A 15,252-nucleotide genomic window follows, 5' to 3' on the forward strand; every position below is an offset into this window, starting at 1 on the left:
AGATGAGGTCTTACTTTGTTGCCGAGGCTAGTCTCAAACTCCTGGCCTCAAGTACTCCTCCTGCCTCGGCCTCCCAAAGTGCTGGGATCACAGGCTTGAGCCACTGCCAAGATTTCTTATGCCCTTGGACAGACCCCTTCTTGGAAAAGCTAGACGGATACCCCAACACTCTTTTCATAGCTTATGGATAAGAAACACATGTCACATTGCAACCCCGAGAACACACTGTCCCCCCATAGGCTGCATTCTGGCTTTGGGTTTGTTTTGTTTTTTCATTCTTGGGGTGTTTTGGGGTTTTTTTTTTGTAATTGACCACCTTGACTTGCTAATTGATATCACCACCCACCACGGTGATATGATCTACAGGTTGGGAAACCCCTGTTGTGGGACAGGCACTGTTTCCGCCTCTCCACGCATGGCCCCGAGTTGCTGGTGACAGCACTCCGAGGCTAATGGCTCCGGCTCACTAGGCCGATCTTGCCGTGCCCCTGAGCTCTCCCTTTCCGGCACCTCCCAGGACTGCCCCTCCCTGAACTGCTTTCCCTGAGCCCCTTATTCCCCCTCACTCCCTCTTGGCAGATCCTTGGCCTGTTCATTTGCAGAGAAGATAGAAATGGCCACACTTATGACCCGTTAGCTCCCCCACTCCTCCCTACAGGCTCACCCCTGAAGACACCCAGGCCACCCTGCCTTCTCCCATCCGCCCCAGAGGGACCAGACACAGGTCCCTGAGCCTTGGGGAGTCCACAGGCTCCCCATCTTCTCCTTACTGCATCCCAGCCCACATCTCAGCCCTTCCCCATGGCAGGGGGTCCCCGCAGATGATGCCACCTTCCTTGTCCCCGCAGCTGCCTGTGGCGGATTCCTCACCAAGCTCAACGGCTCCATCACCAGCCCGGGCTGGCCCAAGGAGTACCCCCCCAACAAGAACTGCATCTGGCAGCTGGTGGCCCCCACCCAGTACCGTATCTCCCTGCAGTTTGACTTCTTTGAGACAGAGGGCAATGATGTAAGTGCCCACTGGGGGCTGAGGTGGGGCAGGAAGCTATGAGGCGTGGGCATTCAGCTCAGTGCCTGCTTCCTGTCCTCCGAGAGGGGGCCCGGCAGAAACACTCTGCGAATGTCGAGGAGAGACTGCTCCCCCCTCAGGAAGCACAGGAGGCCCAGCAGGGAGGGCACCAAAGGGGGTGGGGGGACATGTAGCTAGTGGGAGGAAGGACATTGAGTTAGGGAGGCGTGCGGAGCAAGGGAAGGCTTAGGGCTGGCTTGGGGAGCACAGGAGGATCCAGTGAGGGGGCGTAGCTAAGTCAAGGCTAAAGGATGTGCAGAACAGAGAGCTTCCCGAGGGCAGGAGTAGTCAAGAGAGGCTTCCTGGAGGAGGCAGGCCTGGAGCTGGGCTTCCCTGCAGGTGTGCAAGTACGACTTCGTGGAGGTGCGCAGTGGACTCACAGCCGACTCCAAGCTGCATGGCAAGTTCTGTGGTTCTGAGAAGCCTGAGGTCATCACCTCCCAGTACAACAACATGCGCGTCGAGTTCAAGTCCGACAACACCGTGTCCAAAAAGGGCTTCAAGGCCCACTTCTTCTCAGGTATCCCTGGACTGCCCAGCTCCTAGCCCTGCCTCTCCTCGGAGAACAGGGCTCCCTTTCTCCCTGCCCCTGCACCCCCGTACTCCCCAGCCCTCCCTGATGCCAAGCAGGCAGAGTCTGCCCCCTGCTCCCCACCACTTCATTCTCCCATCAAGCCAGCCCTTCCAGTATCCAAATCCCATTATTCCTGAGCCCTCAGGACTGTAATGACTGGGGCCTGAGGATGGGCAGAACATAAGCATTGAGAAATCAACACCCAGAAGTGAAGAAGGGGTATTCCAGGTGTCAGGAGCTGAGCAAGCCAAGGCCTGGGAGAGGGCATGTCCTAGGAACAGGCAGTTCAAGAACATGGGTAGACGGAGGAGAGGCAGGTGTTTGCCTTGGACTGTATGGGGCAGAGTCTCTGGCAGTGGCAGACTTCTAATCAGACCCTGCACACACCAAATAGGTTCACTCTGGGGCCTTCAGAAAGATGAGTCTTGGCCGGGCGCGGTGGCTCACGCCTGTAATCCCAGCACTCAGGAAGGCCGAGGCAGGAGGATCACTTGAGGCCAGGAGTTCAAGACCAGCCTAAACAACATAGCGAGACCCCATCTGTATAAAAAAGTTTAAAATTAGCAGGGTGTAGTCGTGTGTGCCTGTAGTCTCAACTACTTAGGAGGCTGAGGTAGGAGGATTGCTTGAGCCCAGGAGTTTGAGGCTGCAGTGAATGATGATCTCGTCACTCACTCCAGACCCTGTTTCTAAAAAGTTTTTTAAAAAGGAGAAGGATGAGTCACCTGCTTCCTTCAATACCAAAGCCTTGGAGCTCCCCTGAGCCGGTGGGTGGGAACTCAGATCCAATTAGCACATGTTGATTGACAGCTGCCCCACCTAAGGCCTGGGCTCCAGTCCCTTGGCCACATTTGAGCCTTTGATGGCCCCATCTTCGGGTGGTCTCAATGGTGATCAGCAGCCCCCGGCCCAGCCTCTCTGAGCTGATCCTCCGGGTCCAGGAGATCTCTCCTTCTTTGTGAATCACTCAGCCCTTCACCCTGGGCTGAGGCCGTAAGGTAGCTGGTAGTCTCCACAGGTAACAGGACCCAGGCCCATGCAGTGAAGGGCAGGAGTGGAGTTGAGCAGGGGAGACAGGGAGGTCAGGGTCTGGCTGGAGCAGGCCCATGGATCCTCACTCCTGGCCTGCCTGCTGGGCTGGGGCAGTGGATAGGCAGGAAGGCAGGATGCCCACGGCCGAGTCCATGCTGCCTTCCTTCTCCCCTCCTTCGCCCAGGGTCCTGCATCCTCAAGCCCCCTCTGTGGCTGCCCTGCACCCCTGCCTGACTCCTGGATGCCATGCACCTGCCCCTGCACTGGCTCCCTGCTTGGCACTGCCAGCCACCCTGCTCTGCTTACAGTGGCCCGTTGACGTCCTGCCCCCAACCCCTGCTTGCTGAGACCCTTCCCATGCCAGGCCAATTTCTTCCTTCCCTGTGCCCACCTGGGACTCCTAAGAGGCGCTCACCAGAGGGTTGAGAGGATGTAACACCCACTCAGGGCAGGCTCTGCCCCGGGAAACCATTACCTGCTTACTCTCGTCTCTTCCTGCCCTTCTGTTGCTCCAGTCTTGGAGGGGGCAGGGGACCGACACTCACATCTGTCAGGCCTGGAATTACTGCTCTGCCCCCATGCCCTGGTCGACACTGTGCCTGCCCCACCCTCAGCCCTGCACAGAGACACACACGCCCACACATGTGCACACACATTGCCCCGTCGCACAAGAAACCTGCAGAGGACCCCCACTGGGGGCATCGAGGCTCAGCCCTCAGGGCCCGGGGCATCTGACTCTGGCCCCCCAGGAGGGGGGCTATTTGGACTTTTGGGACACCCACCGAGGAGACCCTAAGCCAAGAAGGAGAAGAAAGAGCCTGAAGACCTTCAGTCTGACCCCTGCCACCTTCCGGGGCATTTGGGCACTGTAGGGTGAGTGCCATCTCCTTGCCTGGGCCCATGCCCACCTCCTCCACCCCACTCCCCTGCAACCTGCTCCCCCCAGCTCCCAGGTGAGGCTGCCCACTCCTGCCCCGGACACTGAAGCAGCCTTCCTCAGGACTCGCTTTCCCCCACTCATTCATCCAGCCATTCACTTACCCGTTCACTCGCATTTGGCAGGTGTAATTTTACCGCTGCTGTGTACCAGGCACTGGACTAGGTTTCTAGGGCACAAATGTGAGGAAGGAGTGGAGCGAAGGCTTTGCTCAGTCCATAAGCTGGGCCCCCCAAAGCTTCTAGCACAGTCACTGGAGACGTTGTCCTCAGTGAACCCCAGGATGGCTCATAGGGTGCCCTTCACCCCCACATTTTCTGCAGGGCTGATTCAAAGGCAGCTCATGGAGGGCTCTCGATCAGGCCCCCTCTGATATGTTAACTGAGCAAGAACCCTTGAGAAGGACTTGGGGACTCCACCTCTTGGCCTGGTTCCTGTGGCCCCTAGGGGTCTAACCTACCTGATCTTGGGTTGGAGAAGCAGGGCCTTCTGGAAGCCCATGTTCCAGCCCTTGGGCCCCCCTCCTGATGGGAATCAGGAATAGGCCCCCTTGCACAGACCCCCACCTGGCCAGCTCAGTGCCAGCAGACATCTTTCTACCTCATGGTTCATCTCTGGAATTCTGGGGGTCCACTGGATCCCTCATCTTCCCTGGATATGCCTGCTTCTATGCCAGGCACATCATCCCCCAAGTGACCATAGACAGACCTGAGTGTACGTGGCTGTGGCACACACACCCCTGTGACCATGTGCACTTCTGTGCCCTGGGGCACAGATTGTGTATTCATTGTGTGAGTGCATGTGTGGGTCTGTGACACGTGGCAGTTGCTCCTCTGTGAGCCATCTGCTAATGAGCTACATCTCTGCCTTTACGCGTGACTTTGTGTCCATGTCTAGGTGTCCATGCGCCTGTGTGTGCAGATGTGTCCTGTCCCTGGGTGTGTCTGTGCCTGTGTGTGTGTTGATATCTGTGCCTGCCTCTTCACACATAGGTGGGAATGCAGAGTGTGTATTCTTTGTATGCACCTGTACACAGGCTGGGCGGGCAAGTGAGGATGCGTATGTGATTGGCTGTGTCTGTATCTGCATTTGCATGGTGTATTGGAGATTGGAGCTGTGTGTCTGTGCGTGTGTGGGTAGTGTGTACCGTGTGCACATGTATGTGTGTGTCTGTGGACCAGCACCTGTGTTGCCACATTTGGGTGACAGTACATCCATGCACTGGGTCTGCAGGTGTATTTGTGAGTGTGTGTGTCTGTCTAACACACTCTGTAGATGTCACTGCCTGAATGAGAGCCAGAGCGGAGCTCTCCCCAGTCCTTCCCAAGTACTGCTCCCCTCTACCGACGACTCCTCAGTTCTCTCCTTCCCTGATGCAATGCACGCCTAGTGGGCTACATGTGCCAACCCTCCAGGCCTTCTCCTGCCACAGGCTCTGTCTCTGTCCCATCGCTGTACCCTCCTGCCCCTGCTAACCCAGCCCTCCGTGCCCTGGATGCGCCCGGACATGGCCACCCCGCATGTGTGTCCGCCTGCCCTCCCGCCCCACCCTGCCCCTCGGACCCACCTCGGAGGCCCTGGGTCTGGTTTTCACTGCTGTCCCTCCCTGGTCCCTGCCCTCCACCCCCACCCCTTGGTCCCTTTTCTTCTTCTCTCTCTCGTTTCAGAAAAGAGGCCAGCTCTGCAGCCCCCTCGGGGACGCCCCCACCAGCTCAAATTCCGAGTGCAGAAAAGAAACCGGACCCCCCAGTGAGGCCTGCCAGGCCTCCCGGACCCTTTGTTACTCAGGAACCTCACCTTGGACGGAATGGGATGGGGGCTTCGGTGCCCGCCCACCCCCCACCTCCACTCTGCCATTCCGGCCCACCTCCCTCTGGCCGGACAGAACTGGTGCTCTCTTCTCCCCACTGTGCCCGTCCGCGGACCAGGGACCCTTCCCCGTGCCCTACCCCCTCCCATTTTGATGGTGTCTGTGACATTTCCTGTTGTGAAGTAAAAGAGGGACCCTGCGTCCTGCTCCTTTCTCTTGCAGTCTGCTTGTCCATGTGTCTATTTTTCCACTTGTCCATCTGTCCAGTAAGCAGGTAATGGTGACCCATGCTGGTCCGCTCGGACCCCCGTCCTCCTCTCCCCACAGCTGGGCCCTGCTCAGCTGGTCCTGCTGGATGCAGTGCCCCTTTGGACCCCCTTGTCGCCTGGCCTCCCACTCCCCGCCACCTGGCCTGGCCAGCTCTGCCGGCTGTTGCTTTGTCCCAGTGGGAGAAAGCCCAGCCAGGCCTCCACTTCCCCCTGGGGCATCCAGACCTCAGCCCTGCACAGACCCAGCGTCTGCCCTTATTTGCTCCCCTGCAGACAAGGACGAGTGCTCCAAGGATAACGGCGGCTGCCAGCAGGACTGCGTCAACACGTTCGGCAGTTATGAGTGCCAGTGCCGCAGTGGCTTCGTCCTCCATGACAACAAGCATGACTGCAAAGAAGGTACGGGCTGCATGCTAGGGGCGTCTGGGCTTGAAGGACCCACTGCTGGGAGTGGAAGGCCAGAGGGTCATCTCCATCAGCCTCCGTTTAGATTCTGAGGCCTGAATGATCTCCGAGGCCCCCTCATTCCCCCACCCACCTGGTACATAGATCCCCCTTCCGCAATGTCGGAGCCACACGCTCACTTCTGTTGCCCACATTAGGAGAGGAGGAGCTCACGGCTGCTCTGAGGCTTCATTTTCAGACCTTTCTAGTTTGCGCTTCTTAAAACCATGTCCAAGTCTCTTTGTGACTTCCTACCAGCACAGAGGCAAGAAAGGATAGTGGGTAAGAGCACAGCCTCCAGAGCCAGGTGGCCTGGCCCAGCCCTGCCACTTCACTAGCTGTGTGCCTTTGAGTGACTCCTTGACCCTCTCTGTGCCTCGGTTTGCTCAGAGTAAAATGTAGATAATAATAATAGTACCCACCTCAGAGAGGCATTGGGAGCTTGAAATGCCCCAAGCAGGGCCTGGCTCACCGCAAGCACAATGGCATCTGTTACCATTATCGGTCACACTTATAACCCCTGGGGATGCTCAGAACAGGGCCACTGCCTTCCTGGCAGTGAAGCCCTGCACACATTTAAAAATAGCTCTAGGCCAGGCGCGGTGGCTCATGCCTGTAATCCCAGTACTTTGGGAGGCCGAGGCAGGAGGATCACTTGAGCTCAGACATTCAAGACCAGCCTGGGCAACACAGTGAGACTTTCTGTATTTTATTTTTAAACAGGTTTTTAAACTAGAAATAAAGTAAAATAGGCTGGTGCGGTGGTTCCCACCTGTAATCCCAGCAGTTTGGGAGGCTGAGGCGGGCAGATTGCTTCAGCCCAGGAGTTCAAGACCAACCTGGGCAACATGGCGAAACCCCATCTTTACAATAAACACAAAAGATTAGCTGGGTGTGGTGGTGCACGCCTATAGTCCCAGCTACCCTGGAGGCTGAGGTGGGAGAATCACCTGAGTCTGGGGAGGTTGAGGCTGCATGAGCTGAGATCACACCACTGCACTCCAGCCTGGGTGACAGAGTGGGAAAAAACAAATAAATATATAAAAATATAAATAAATAAATAAAGCAAAATAAAAACAGCTGTCATGGCATCGCCAGCCTAGGTGACAGAGTGGGAAGAAATAAATAGATAAAGCAAAATAAAAACAGCTCTCATGGCATCACCAGTATCCCCTAATACCTCCTGGGACTTGATACCTCACAGGCCCGCTCGAAGTCAGGGATTCCACTGTGGCCCTTGCCTGCTGGGTGTGTCCAATCCCAGCAGCACAACACAGACTTGCCTCTAGCATTGAACATCTGTGTGACTTTGGGTGAGTCACTCAACTTCTCTGTGTTTCAGTTTCCTCATCCATGAAATGATAAAAAATGATAGACCAGGTGCAGTGGCTCACGCCTGTAATCCCAGTACTTTGGGAGGCCAAGGCAATCAGATCACTTGAGGTCAGGAATTCAAGACCAGCTTGGCCAACATTATGAAACCCCATCTCTACTAAAAATACAGAAATTTAGCCAGGCGTGGTAGCACGCACCTGTAATCCCAGATACTCAGGAGGCTGAGGCAGGAGAATTGCTTGAACCTGGAAAGCAGAGGTTGCAGTGAGCTGAGATCATGCCATTGCGCTCCAGCCTGGGCAACAGTGCAAGACTCCGTTTCAAAAAATAAAAAATAGTAAAAATGATACCTACCTTGCAAGGTACTAAGCTTTATAGACATGGCTCTGAGCCCTTAGCACCATGCTTGGCAAGTGACTCTTCCCACCCTGGTTAGGTTGACAACCCAGGTATAAACAGATGAGCTGCTCAAAAGTAGAAACAGAACTGAAGCCCTCAACAGTGAACCAGTGGACAGTCGAGGGCTTCCAACCCCATGACCTCAGGCTTCCCAAATACACAGTTCCCGAGTCATGGAACTAGCTAGAGGGGACCTTATACTGATATTGTCTAAACTGCATTCTGTCTCTGTACTCCCCTGTGTGAAAAGATGGTTTGATAAAGAACAGAATCCACAAGATAGCCAGGACTGGGGTGAAGCTCCTGGAGAAGATGGCCTGTTTACCTTTCCATCTGCTGATTCACCTTAGAAGCATGTGTGGTTTCTTACTCAGGTGATAGGTTAATTACAGATCTGTAAGCATTTCCTGATTCCTACGGAGGACCCAGCACTATGCAAAGATCTGTAGGGAATTCAAGACAGGAACCCCTCTGTTCCCATGGAGATTGCAGCCTAGCTGGGGAGAGACATGGGCGTGCAAGGAACACAGGGGGCATGGAAGGCCAGAGCGCAAAGAGGGAGGGCAGGGAGCTGTGTGAACCCACCGATGGGTAATGGTGACAGCTCACGGTTCAAGTGTGGGTAGACGGGAGCTTCACCTGCCTCCACCAGGGACTTGAGAGGCCCTGTTTTCCGGGCCCTCGTGCTGTATCTTGCCCATCCTTTTCCCCACCAGTCATAGTGCCTGGCTGCCTGTTTCCCCCAGTGAAACCTGTCCAATAACGTGATCATGAATCATCATCAGCTTTTAAATTTGAGTTGGGGCCAGGCGTGGTGGCTCATGCCCATAATCCCAGCACTTTGGGAAGCTGATGGGGGCAGACTGCCTGAGCTCAGGAGCTCGAGACCAGCCTGGGCAACGTGGCAAAACCCGTCTCCACTAAAAATACAAAAAATTAGCCAGGCGTGGTGGCGCAAGCCTATAGTCCCAGCTGCTTGGGAGGCTGAGGCACAAGAATCGCTTGAACCTGGGAGGCGGAGGTTGCAGTGAGCCAGGATCATGCCACTTCACTCCAGCCTGGGTGACAGAGCAAGACCTTGTCCCCCCACCCCCCCAAAAAAAATTGAGTCGGGGAAGCCATGCTTTTCAGAGGCAGAAGTCAGATTGCCGTGGATTGAGAACACCTGCAGTGAGAGTGTGGCCATAGCGAGTGTTCTCGAAGGCGAGCTGGAAAGAAAAGGAGAGAGATGGGCTGTAGCTAGAGGGGCCTGGGAGAGCTCTTTCAGGATGTGTGAAGGTTCCGAGGCTGCAGAGCTGAGGGAGAGCGTGAGGCTGGATCATTTGTGGTGTGAGGGTTCCCAGGCGTGGGCAGCAATGAGCTGCACCTCCCAGAAGGGCAGTCCATCCTGATGGCGAGGAGGGACACTTGCTCTGAGGCTGCAGGGCAGCAGGGCAGGTGGGTTTGCAGGTCGGAGTCTAGAGGTTGAAGCCATTCATAGCAGAAGGCCCTGGCTTTCTCAGGAGATAAGAGAGAGGTGGTCTGCCACTGGGAGCTGACACAGTGGCTTGAGGAGCGGGCTGGATGTTTGCAGCAGTTACTAAGGAGGTGAGAGATGGAGCTGGTAAAGGCCAAATCCAAAGAGTATCAAGTGGTCTGGGGGCCCAGGTGAGGCTGGAGCCACAGGTGGGGTTTTCTAAGATGGTGCTGTGCAGAGCCAGGGATGCAGGGCCACGCAGTGTCAGAGGAGCAGGCTGGGTGGTCAGCCCTGCAGTCAGTTAAGTCAATCGAGGAGGAAATACTGGGAGAGAATAGAAAGATCAAGACCCTGGAAGTCTCTCTAAAATTAGGAGGCCAGCCAGGCACAGTGGCTTATGCCTGTGACCCTAGCAATTTGGGAAGCTGAGGCAGGAGGATCGCTTGAAACCAGGAGTTTGAGATCAGCCTGGGCAACATAGTGAGACCCCATCTCTACAAAAAGTAAAAACGAAAAAAATTACCCAGGTGGCATGCCTGTAGTCCCAGCCACTTGGGAGGCTGAGGCAGGAGGATCACTTGAGCCTGGGAGCGCAGGCTATAGTGAGCTATGATCACACTACTGTACTCCAGCCTGGGTAGCAAAGTGAGAACCCGTTTTTGTTTTTGTTTTTTAATTTTAATAAAGCCGAATGGCCATGGTCAGGAAGGTGAGGTCCTGAGCACCCTGAAGGAACAGGAGGTAGCCACAGAGGGGTGATGTGTTGTGATGTGGAGAAACAGTGGATGATGACAAAGCCCTCAGGGAACTGAGAGGCTGTCTTGGGTGGACCATTTTATGTCTGTTGACTTCACCTGGGAGTGTAGCAGGAGTGGGGGTGTGGAGAACTGAGTCAGGTGTCAAAGTCCCCTGTGACTGTCCAGGCTGCTGGAGATCAGTGGATGACAGCTTCAAGAAGGGGCACAGGTCAGCCGGGTGGGGTGGCTCATGCCTGTAATCCCAGCACTTTGGAAGGCCTAGGCAGGCAGATCACTTGGGGCCAGGAGTTCGAGACCAGCCTGGCCAACATGGTGAAACCCTGTCTCTACTAAAAACACAAAAATTAGCTGGGCATAGTGGCTCACGCCTGTAATCCCAGCACTTTGGGAGGCCAAGGTAGGCAGATTACCTGAGGTCGGGAGTTTGAGACCAGCCTTGCCAACATGGCAAAACCCTGTCTCAACTAAAAATACAAAAATTAGCCAGACATGGTGGCGCATGCCTGTAATCCAAGATACTGAGGAGGCTAAGGCAGGAGAATCACTTAAACATGGAGGTGGAGGTTGCAGTGAGCCGAGATCACACCACTGCACTCCAGCCTAGGCAGCAGAGCGAGACTCCATCTCAAAAAAAAAAAAAGAAAAGAAAAGAAAAGAAAAATGGAGAGGCACAGGTGATGTGACCCCTGTGGCCCAACACCTACAAAGGTCAGGGGGTTGTCCAGGGGAGCCTGCGATGGCTGCTTCATAAGTGCTGCCATGTGAGGCGTCACTCAAGGCTTTTGTAGGAATCGGGCAGCTAGATTTTCCCCAGACACAGTAACCTCATGAAAAAGAAATGATGCCTGCCTGTCATCCAGTTCGTAAGTGGGACAAGAGATGGAAGAAAGGAGGGGGGCAGGAGGGAAGGGCCTTCCCCACAGGAGGCATCGGAGCTTGGGGTCCCTCTCTATCCCCTTCCGTCACTTGCTTCCCTGCAGCCGGCTGTGACCACAAGGTGACATCCACCAGTGGTACCATCACCAGCCCCAACTGGCCTGACAAGTATCCCAGCAAGAAGGAGTGCACGTGGGCCATCTCCAGCACCCCCGGGCACCGGGTCAAGCTGGTAAGGGGTCCCCTCCCCACTCCTCATGCGGTGTGGCCGCCCCCAGTCAGAGGCACTGCCCAGAGCCACACAGGCTGCAGGCTGAGCCCAGAGGCCTGCCACCCTCAGGAGACCCCAAGTCTGGCCTGGACAGAGGCCCCTTTCCCAGTATAAATTAGGGGCGTCCCTGCCTTCGCCCTATTCCTGGGCCCTCCTTCACTGTCATCCCCAGCTGTGGCCGCTCCCATGGGTGTCTGTGAGGCCTAGGTTTGGGGCCCCCATCCTCACCCCACCTGCCCTCCAGCCAAATTTTTAATCTGTGCTCCTTCCTCATCCCCCAGACCTTCATGGAGATGGACATCGAGTCCCAGCCTGAGTGTGCCTACGACCACCTGGAGGTGTTCGATGGGCGAGACGCCAAGGCCTCCGTCCTCGGCCGCTTCTGTGGGAGCAAGAAGCCCGAGCCCGTCCTGGCCACAGGCAGCCGCATGTTCCTGCGCTTCTACTCAGATAACTCGGTCCAGCGAAAGGGCTTCCAGGCCTCCCACGCCACAGGTACTGTCACTGGTTGTGGGAGTGTTCACTGAGCCTGGTCTCCAAGACTGGGGTAGAGTCGGGGGGTTCAAAGCGGATATGAAGGTATAGAGGGACTGAACCCTGTGACCCAGGGCCAGGCTTGTGGGTGATGCAAACATTGTGTCCTGAGAACCAGGCCTGGGGGGCAGGGATAGGAGGGTGTGGTTAGGGGTTAGGATGGCAGTGATGATGATGGGCAGGAGAGGTTAGGGAACTCAGGGACAGAGAGGAAAGCCCCCAGAGGTCCTCCTGAGTGCACACTGGCCACCGCAGCAGCCCAGCCACCCACCAACCCTGAAATATATTCTATTCATTCTCTGATATTGATTTATTTATTTTTATTTTTATTTATTTTTTATTTTTTGAGATGGAGTCTTGCTCTGTCGCCCAGGCGGGAGTGCAGTGGTTCGATCTCGGTTCACTGCAACCTCTGCTTCCTGGGTTCAAGTGATTCTCCTGCCTCAGCCTCCCATGTAGCTGGGATTACAGGAGCCTGCCACCACGCCCAGCTGATTTTTGTATTTTTAATAGGGACAGGGTTTCACCATGCTGGCCAGGCCAGTCTCAAACTCCTGACCTCAGGTGATCCGCCCGCCTTGGCCTCCCAAAGTGCTGAGATTACAGGCATGAGCCACCGTGCCCAGCCCATTCTCCTGATACTTATTGACATGTAGCATGGATGAGGCTGCATCCTAAATGCAGGTCCCAGAAACAGACCAAGCAAAGATCCCAGCCCTCGAGGGGCTTGCTCGGCTTTCACTTGCTTGTTTATTTAGCAGCCATGAACTGAGCTCCGCTCTGCGAGAGGACTAACGGGCACGTGGCCTGAATCAGGCATGAGCCCTTCACCCCTGCCCCCCACCCCATACTAGGAACTCACAGTCCAGGAGAGAGACAAGGCAGGCACCACCTGTGACAGCATGAGCCCAAGCGGGAGCCAGGCAGGAAGAAAGGCACCCCGGCCTAACTGGGCATGAGTTGGTAGAGGCATTCGAGGCAGGGGGAGGTGCCCAGGCAGAGACACAACCCCAGCCCAGCCCAGAGTGTGCCCAGGTGACAGCAGGTCCTTTAGTTTGGCCGAAGCAACGGGTGTGTGAGGACAGCAGGTTGTGGGAATGATGTGGCTGCAGAGAAAGGCTGGAGTCCAGGGGGATGCCTTGAGTGCTAGACCAAGGATGCCACGAGGGAGCTTTGCAGTCTCCTCCTGGGTCCTGAGCCACCTGTCAGGGCATCCCCAGAGCTGATGGTCCACAGCCTCTCCTCTTCCCCTTCAACTCAGTCCCTGACCCAGCCCCACCCGGCCCTCTCCCCACCTCCTCTAGGGAGACCTGAGTACCAGGTGCACAAAGGCCAGAGGGCCTGGGGAGGAGGGTGGCCCCATGCACTGTCCTCTGCCCCTCCCAGCACAGGGTCACAAACCGGAGGCCTGGAACTCCATCTGGCCCTCAGACCTGCTATGTTTGGCCCACGCCATGTTTTTTTTTAAAATGTGAGCCAACACTTAAAAGTTAGGAGTTTTCACATAAAACCCAGCTGTACAGCTTCTCTCTTGAAAATGGAAGCTGTGGCGACACTGGGCCCACATTCTTCCATGACAGCCATCAGCTGGAGAAAATGAGCAATGCCCTCTTTAGACAAAGTGTGTGGTGCCTCGTGCCACCGCTCCACGCTGCCTTCCTCTCAGTGAGCCTCACCCCCTGTCCCCCTCAACCTAGGGCCAAGTTCCTTTATTTAGAGATGGGGCAGCACAGCAATGTTCTGGGCCAGGCCCGCACCCACCCATCACTGGCCACGTGGCCTTCGTCCAGGCCTCCATCCTGCCATGAGGGTGCACCATGGCATGGTGCACCATGGGGCCTGGCACCTGTAGTACTCAGGGCTGGTGGCCAATCTTGTCCCCTACAGAGTGCGGGGGCCAGGTAAGGGCAGACGTGAAGACAAAGGACCTTTACTCCCACGCCCAGTTTGGCGACAACAACTACCCTGGGGGTGTGGACTGTGAGTGGGTCATTGTGGCCGAGGAAGGCTACGGCGTGGAGCTCGTGTTCCAGACCTTTGAGGTGGAGGAGGAGACCGACTGCGGCTACGACTACATGGAGCTCTTCGACGGCTACGACAGCACAGCCCCCAGGCTGGGGCGCTACTGTGGCTCAGGGGTGAGGCCCCCACCCCTCGCCCTCCTGGCCCCATGCCCCACACTGTCCTCCACCCTTCTCATCGCAGTCTCCAAGACCTAGCACCCACACAGGCCCCGGAAGTTGAGTGCAGCATGCATGTGGCCCTCTGTGGGAGCCCAGAGGCCCAGCCTGGTTGGGGCTACTCAGAGACACTGCCCCATCCCCGACCTAGGAAACCGAGTCCTTTCTGGGCAACCTAGGAGTTCCTATGGCCTCTGACCCAGGCCTGCCTCAGAACCAGTTGGCCAGGGCCTGCAGGGGATGGAGCTTCCCCTGTCCCTCCTTTCCTTACCCCTCCTCCAAGGCAGCCCACCAGGGCCTGGAATAGGGGGCAGAGATTGGCACCAGAGCCGGGGACAGCGGGCCTGAGCGGGACAGGGGGCCTGAGCAGAGTGGCCCTCACCAGTCCTTTTGCCAGAGCCATAAACACCCTTGTCATTTCCTCTGCCAGTTTCTCCTCCTGATGAAAGGCCAGCTTGTCCCAAAGCTCTTGCTGCTGCTGTCCCAGTGGCCCCTGGGCACTGCTTCTTGGTCCATAAAATGGCACATTCAGAGGCAATGAGCAAAAGTCAGCTTGATGGGCTTTTCCCTAAGGACATAGGCTAGCTTTATGGGGAGGATTTATTTTCCTCCCTGTAAGAGCTTGCAGCTTCTTCTTTTTTTTTTTTTTTTTTTTTTTGTCCTTTCCTGAGGACTTCAAAGAGACAGACTTCTCTTCCTACCCATCTCTCTCTCTCCCTCTCACACACACACACACACACACTGGCACACCCACTTGCATGCACTTTCAAACACACTGTCCCTCCTGTCACCTCGCTGGTCCCCTGCCTATCTCATGGCTGTGTCCCAGCCAGCCTGGGTGCCCCAGGAAGGGTTAAAGCTCCTGGAAGCTGCAGCAGCTGCTGGACCCAGCATTGGCTGAACCTCCCCCAGGAGCAGAGCTTCAGCCCTTGTGTGGCTGGCAGGGCTGGGACAAGGTAGAGCCTGAAGCAGCTTGGCTGCCCTGGTGTCCCCTGGCTGCCAGGCTAGTGTCCCCTCCCCTCTTTGCTCTTTCTTCGGAATCACACACCAAATTGGATGTCCCCAGGTGTCTTCTTCCAGAGACCTCCCCCAGACTGAGTTGACTGGAAGGGACTTGGGGAAGGATCAGGGCCTCCTGACACAACTACTGGGAATGTCCTCAACGTTCTCAGAAATGATTTCTTCTGTGCCTGGAAGGCCAGGGCGTTGACGTCTGATGCTCTGCAGGCTGACCTCACTCAGTAGGCTTGCAGGACGCACCTAAGAAGGGCCCGGGAGCAGACCTTGGCCAGGTGCCAGAGGAGAGGC

General features: G+C 56.1%; 1 protein-coding gene across 6 annotated transcripts in view; it reads left to right on the top strand.

Moving 5' to 3' along the window:
- BMP1 (bone morphogenetic protein 1) overlaps window positions 1-15,252 on the top strand; it is a 47,985-nt gene that overhangs the window by 31,460 nt on the left and 1,273 nt on the right. For 3 of the 6 annotated variants that reach the window (XM_055295615.2, XM_063611429.1, XM_055295616.2), the window contains 6 exons: window positions 849-1,009; window positions 1,409-1,589; window positions 5,965-6,090; window positions 11,064-11,191; window positions 11,512-11,725; window positions 13,652-13,902. In XM_055295615.2, the coding sequence (XP_055151590.2) occupies window positions 849-1,009; window positions 1,409-1,589; window positions 5,965-6,090; window positions 11,064-11,191; window positions 11,512-11,725; window positions 13,652-13,902 (1,061 nt within the window). Of the gene's footprint in view, window positions 1-848; window positions 1,010-1,408; window positions 1,590-5,279; window positions 5,644-5,964; window positions 6,091-11,063; window positions 11,192-11,511; window positions 11,726-13,651; window positions 13,903-15,252 lie in introns of those variants that run through there. The other 3 variants (XM_063611430.1, XM_055295617.2, XM_055295618.2) reach the window with 3 other exon arrangements.

Source organism: Symphalangus syndactylus, chromosome 10, assembly GCF_028878055.3.
Source record: "Symphalangus syndactylus isolate Jambi chromosome 10, NHGRI_mSymSyn1-v2.1_pri, whole genome shotgun sequence".
Classification (NCBI taxonomy): domain Eukaryota; kingdom Metazoa; phylum Chordata; class Mammalia; order Primates; family Hylobatidae; genus Symphalangus; species Symphalangus syndactylus.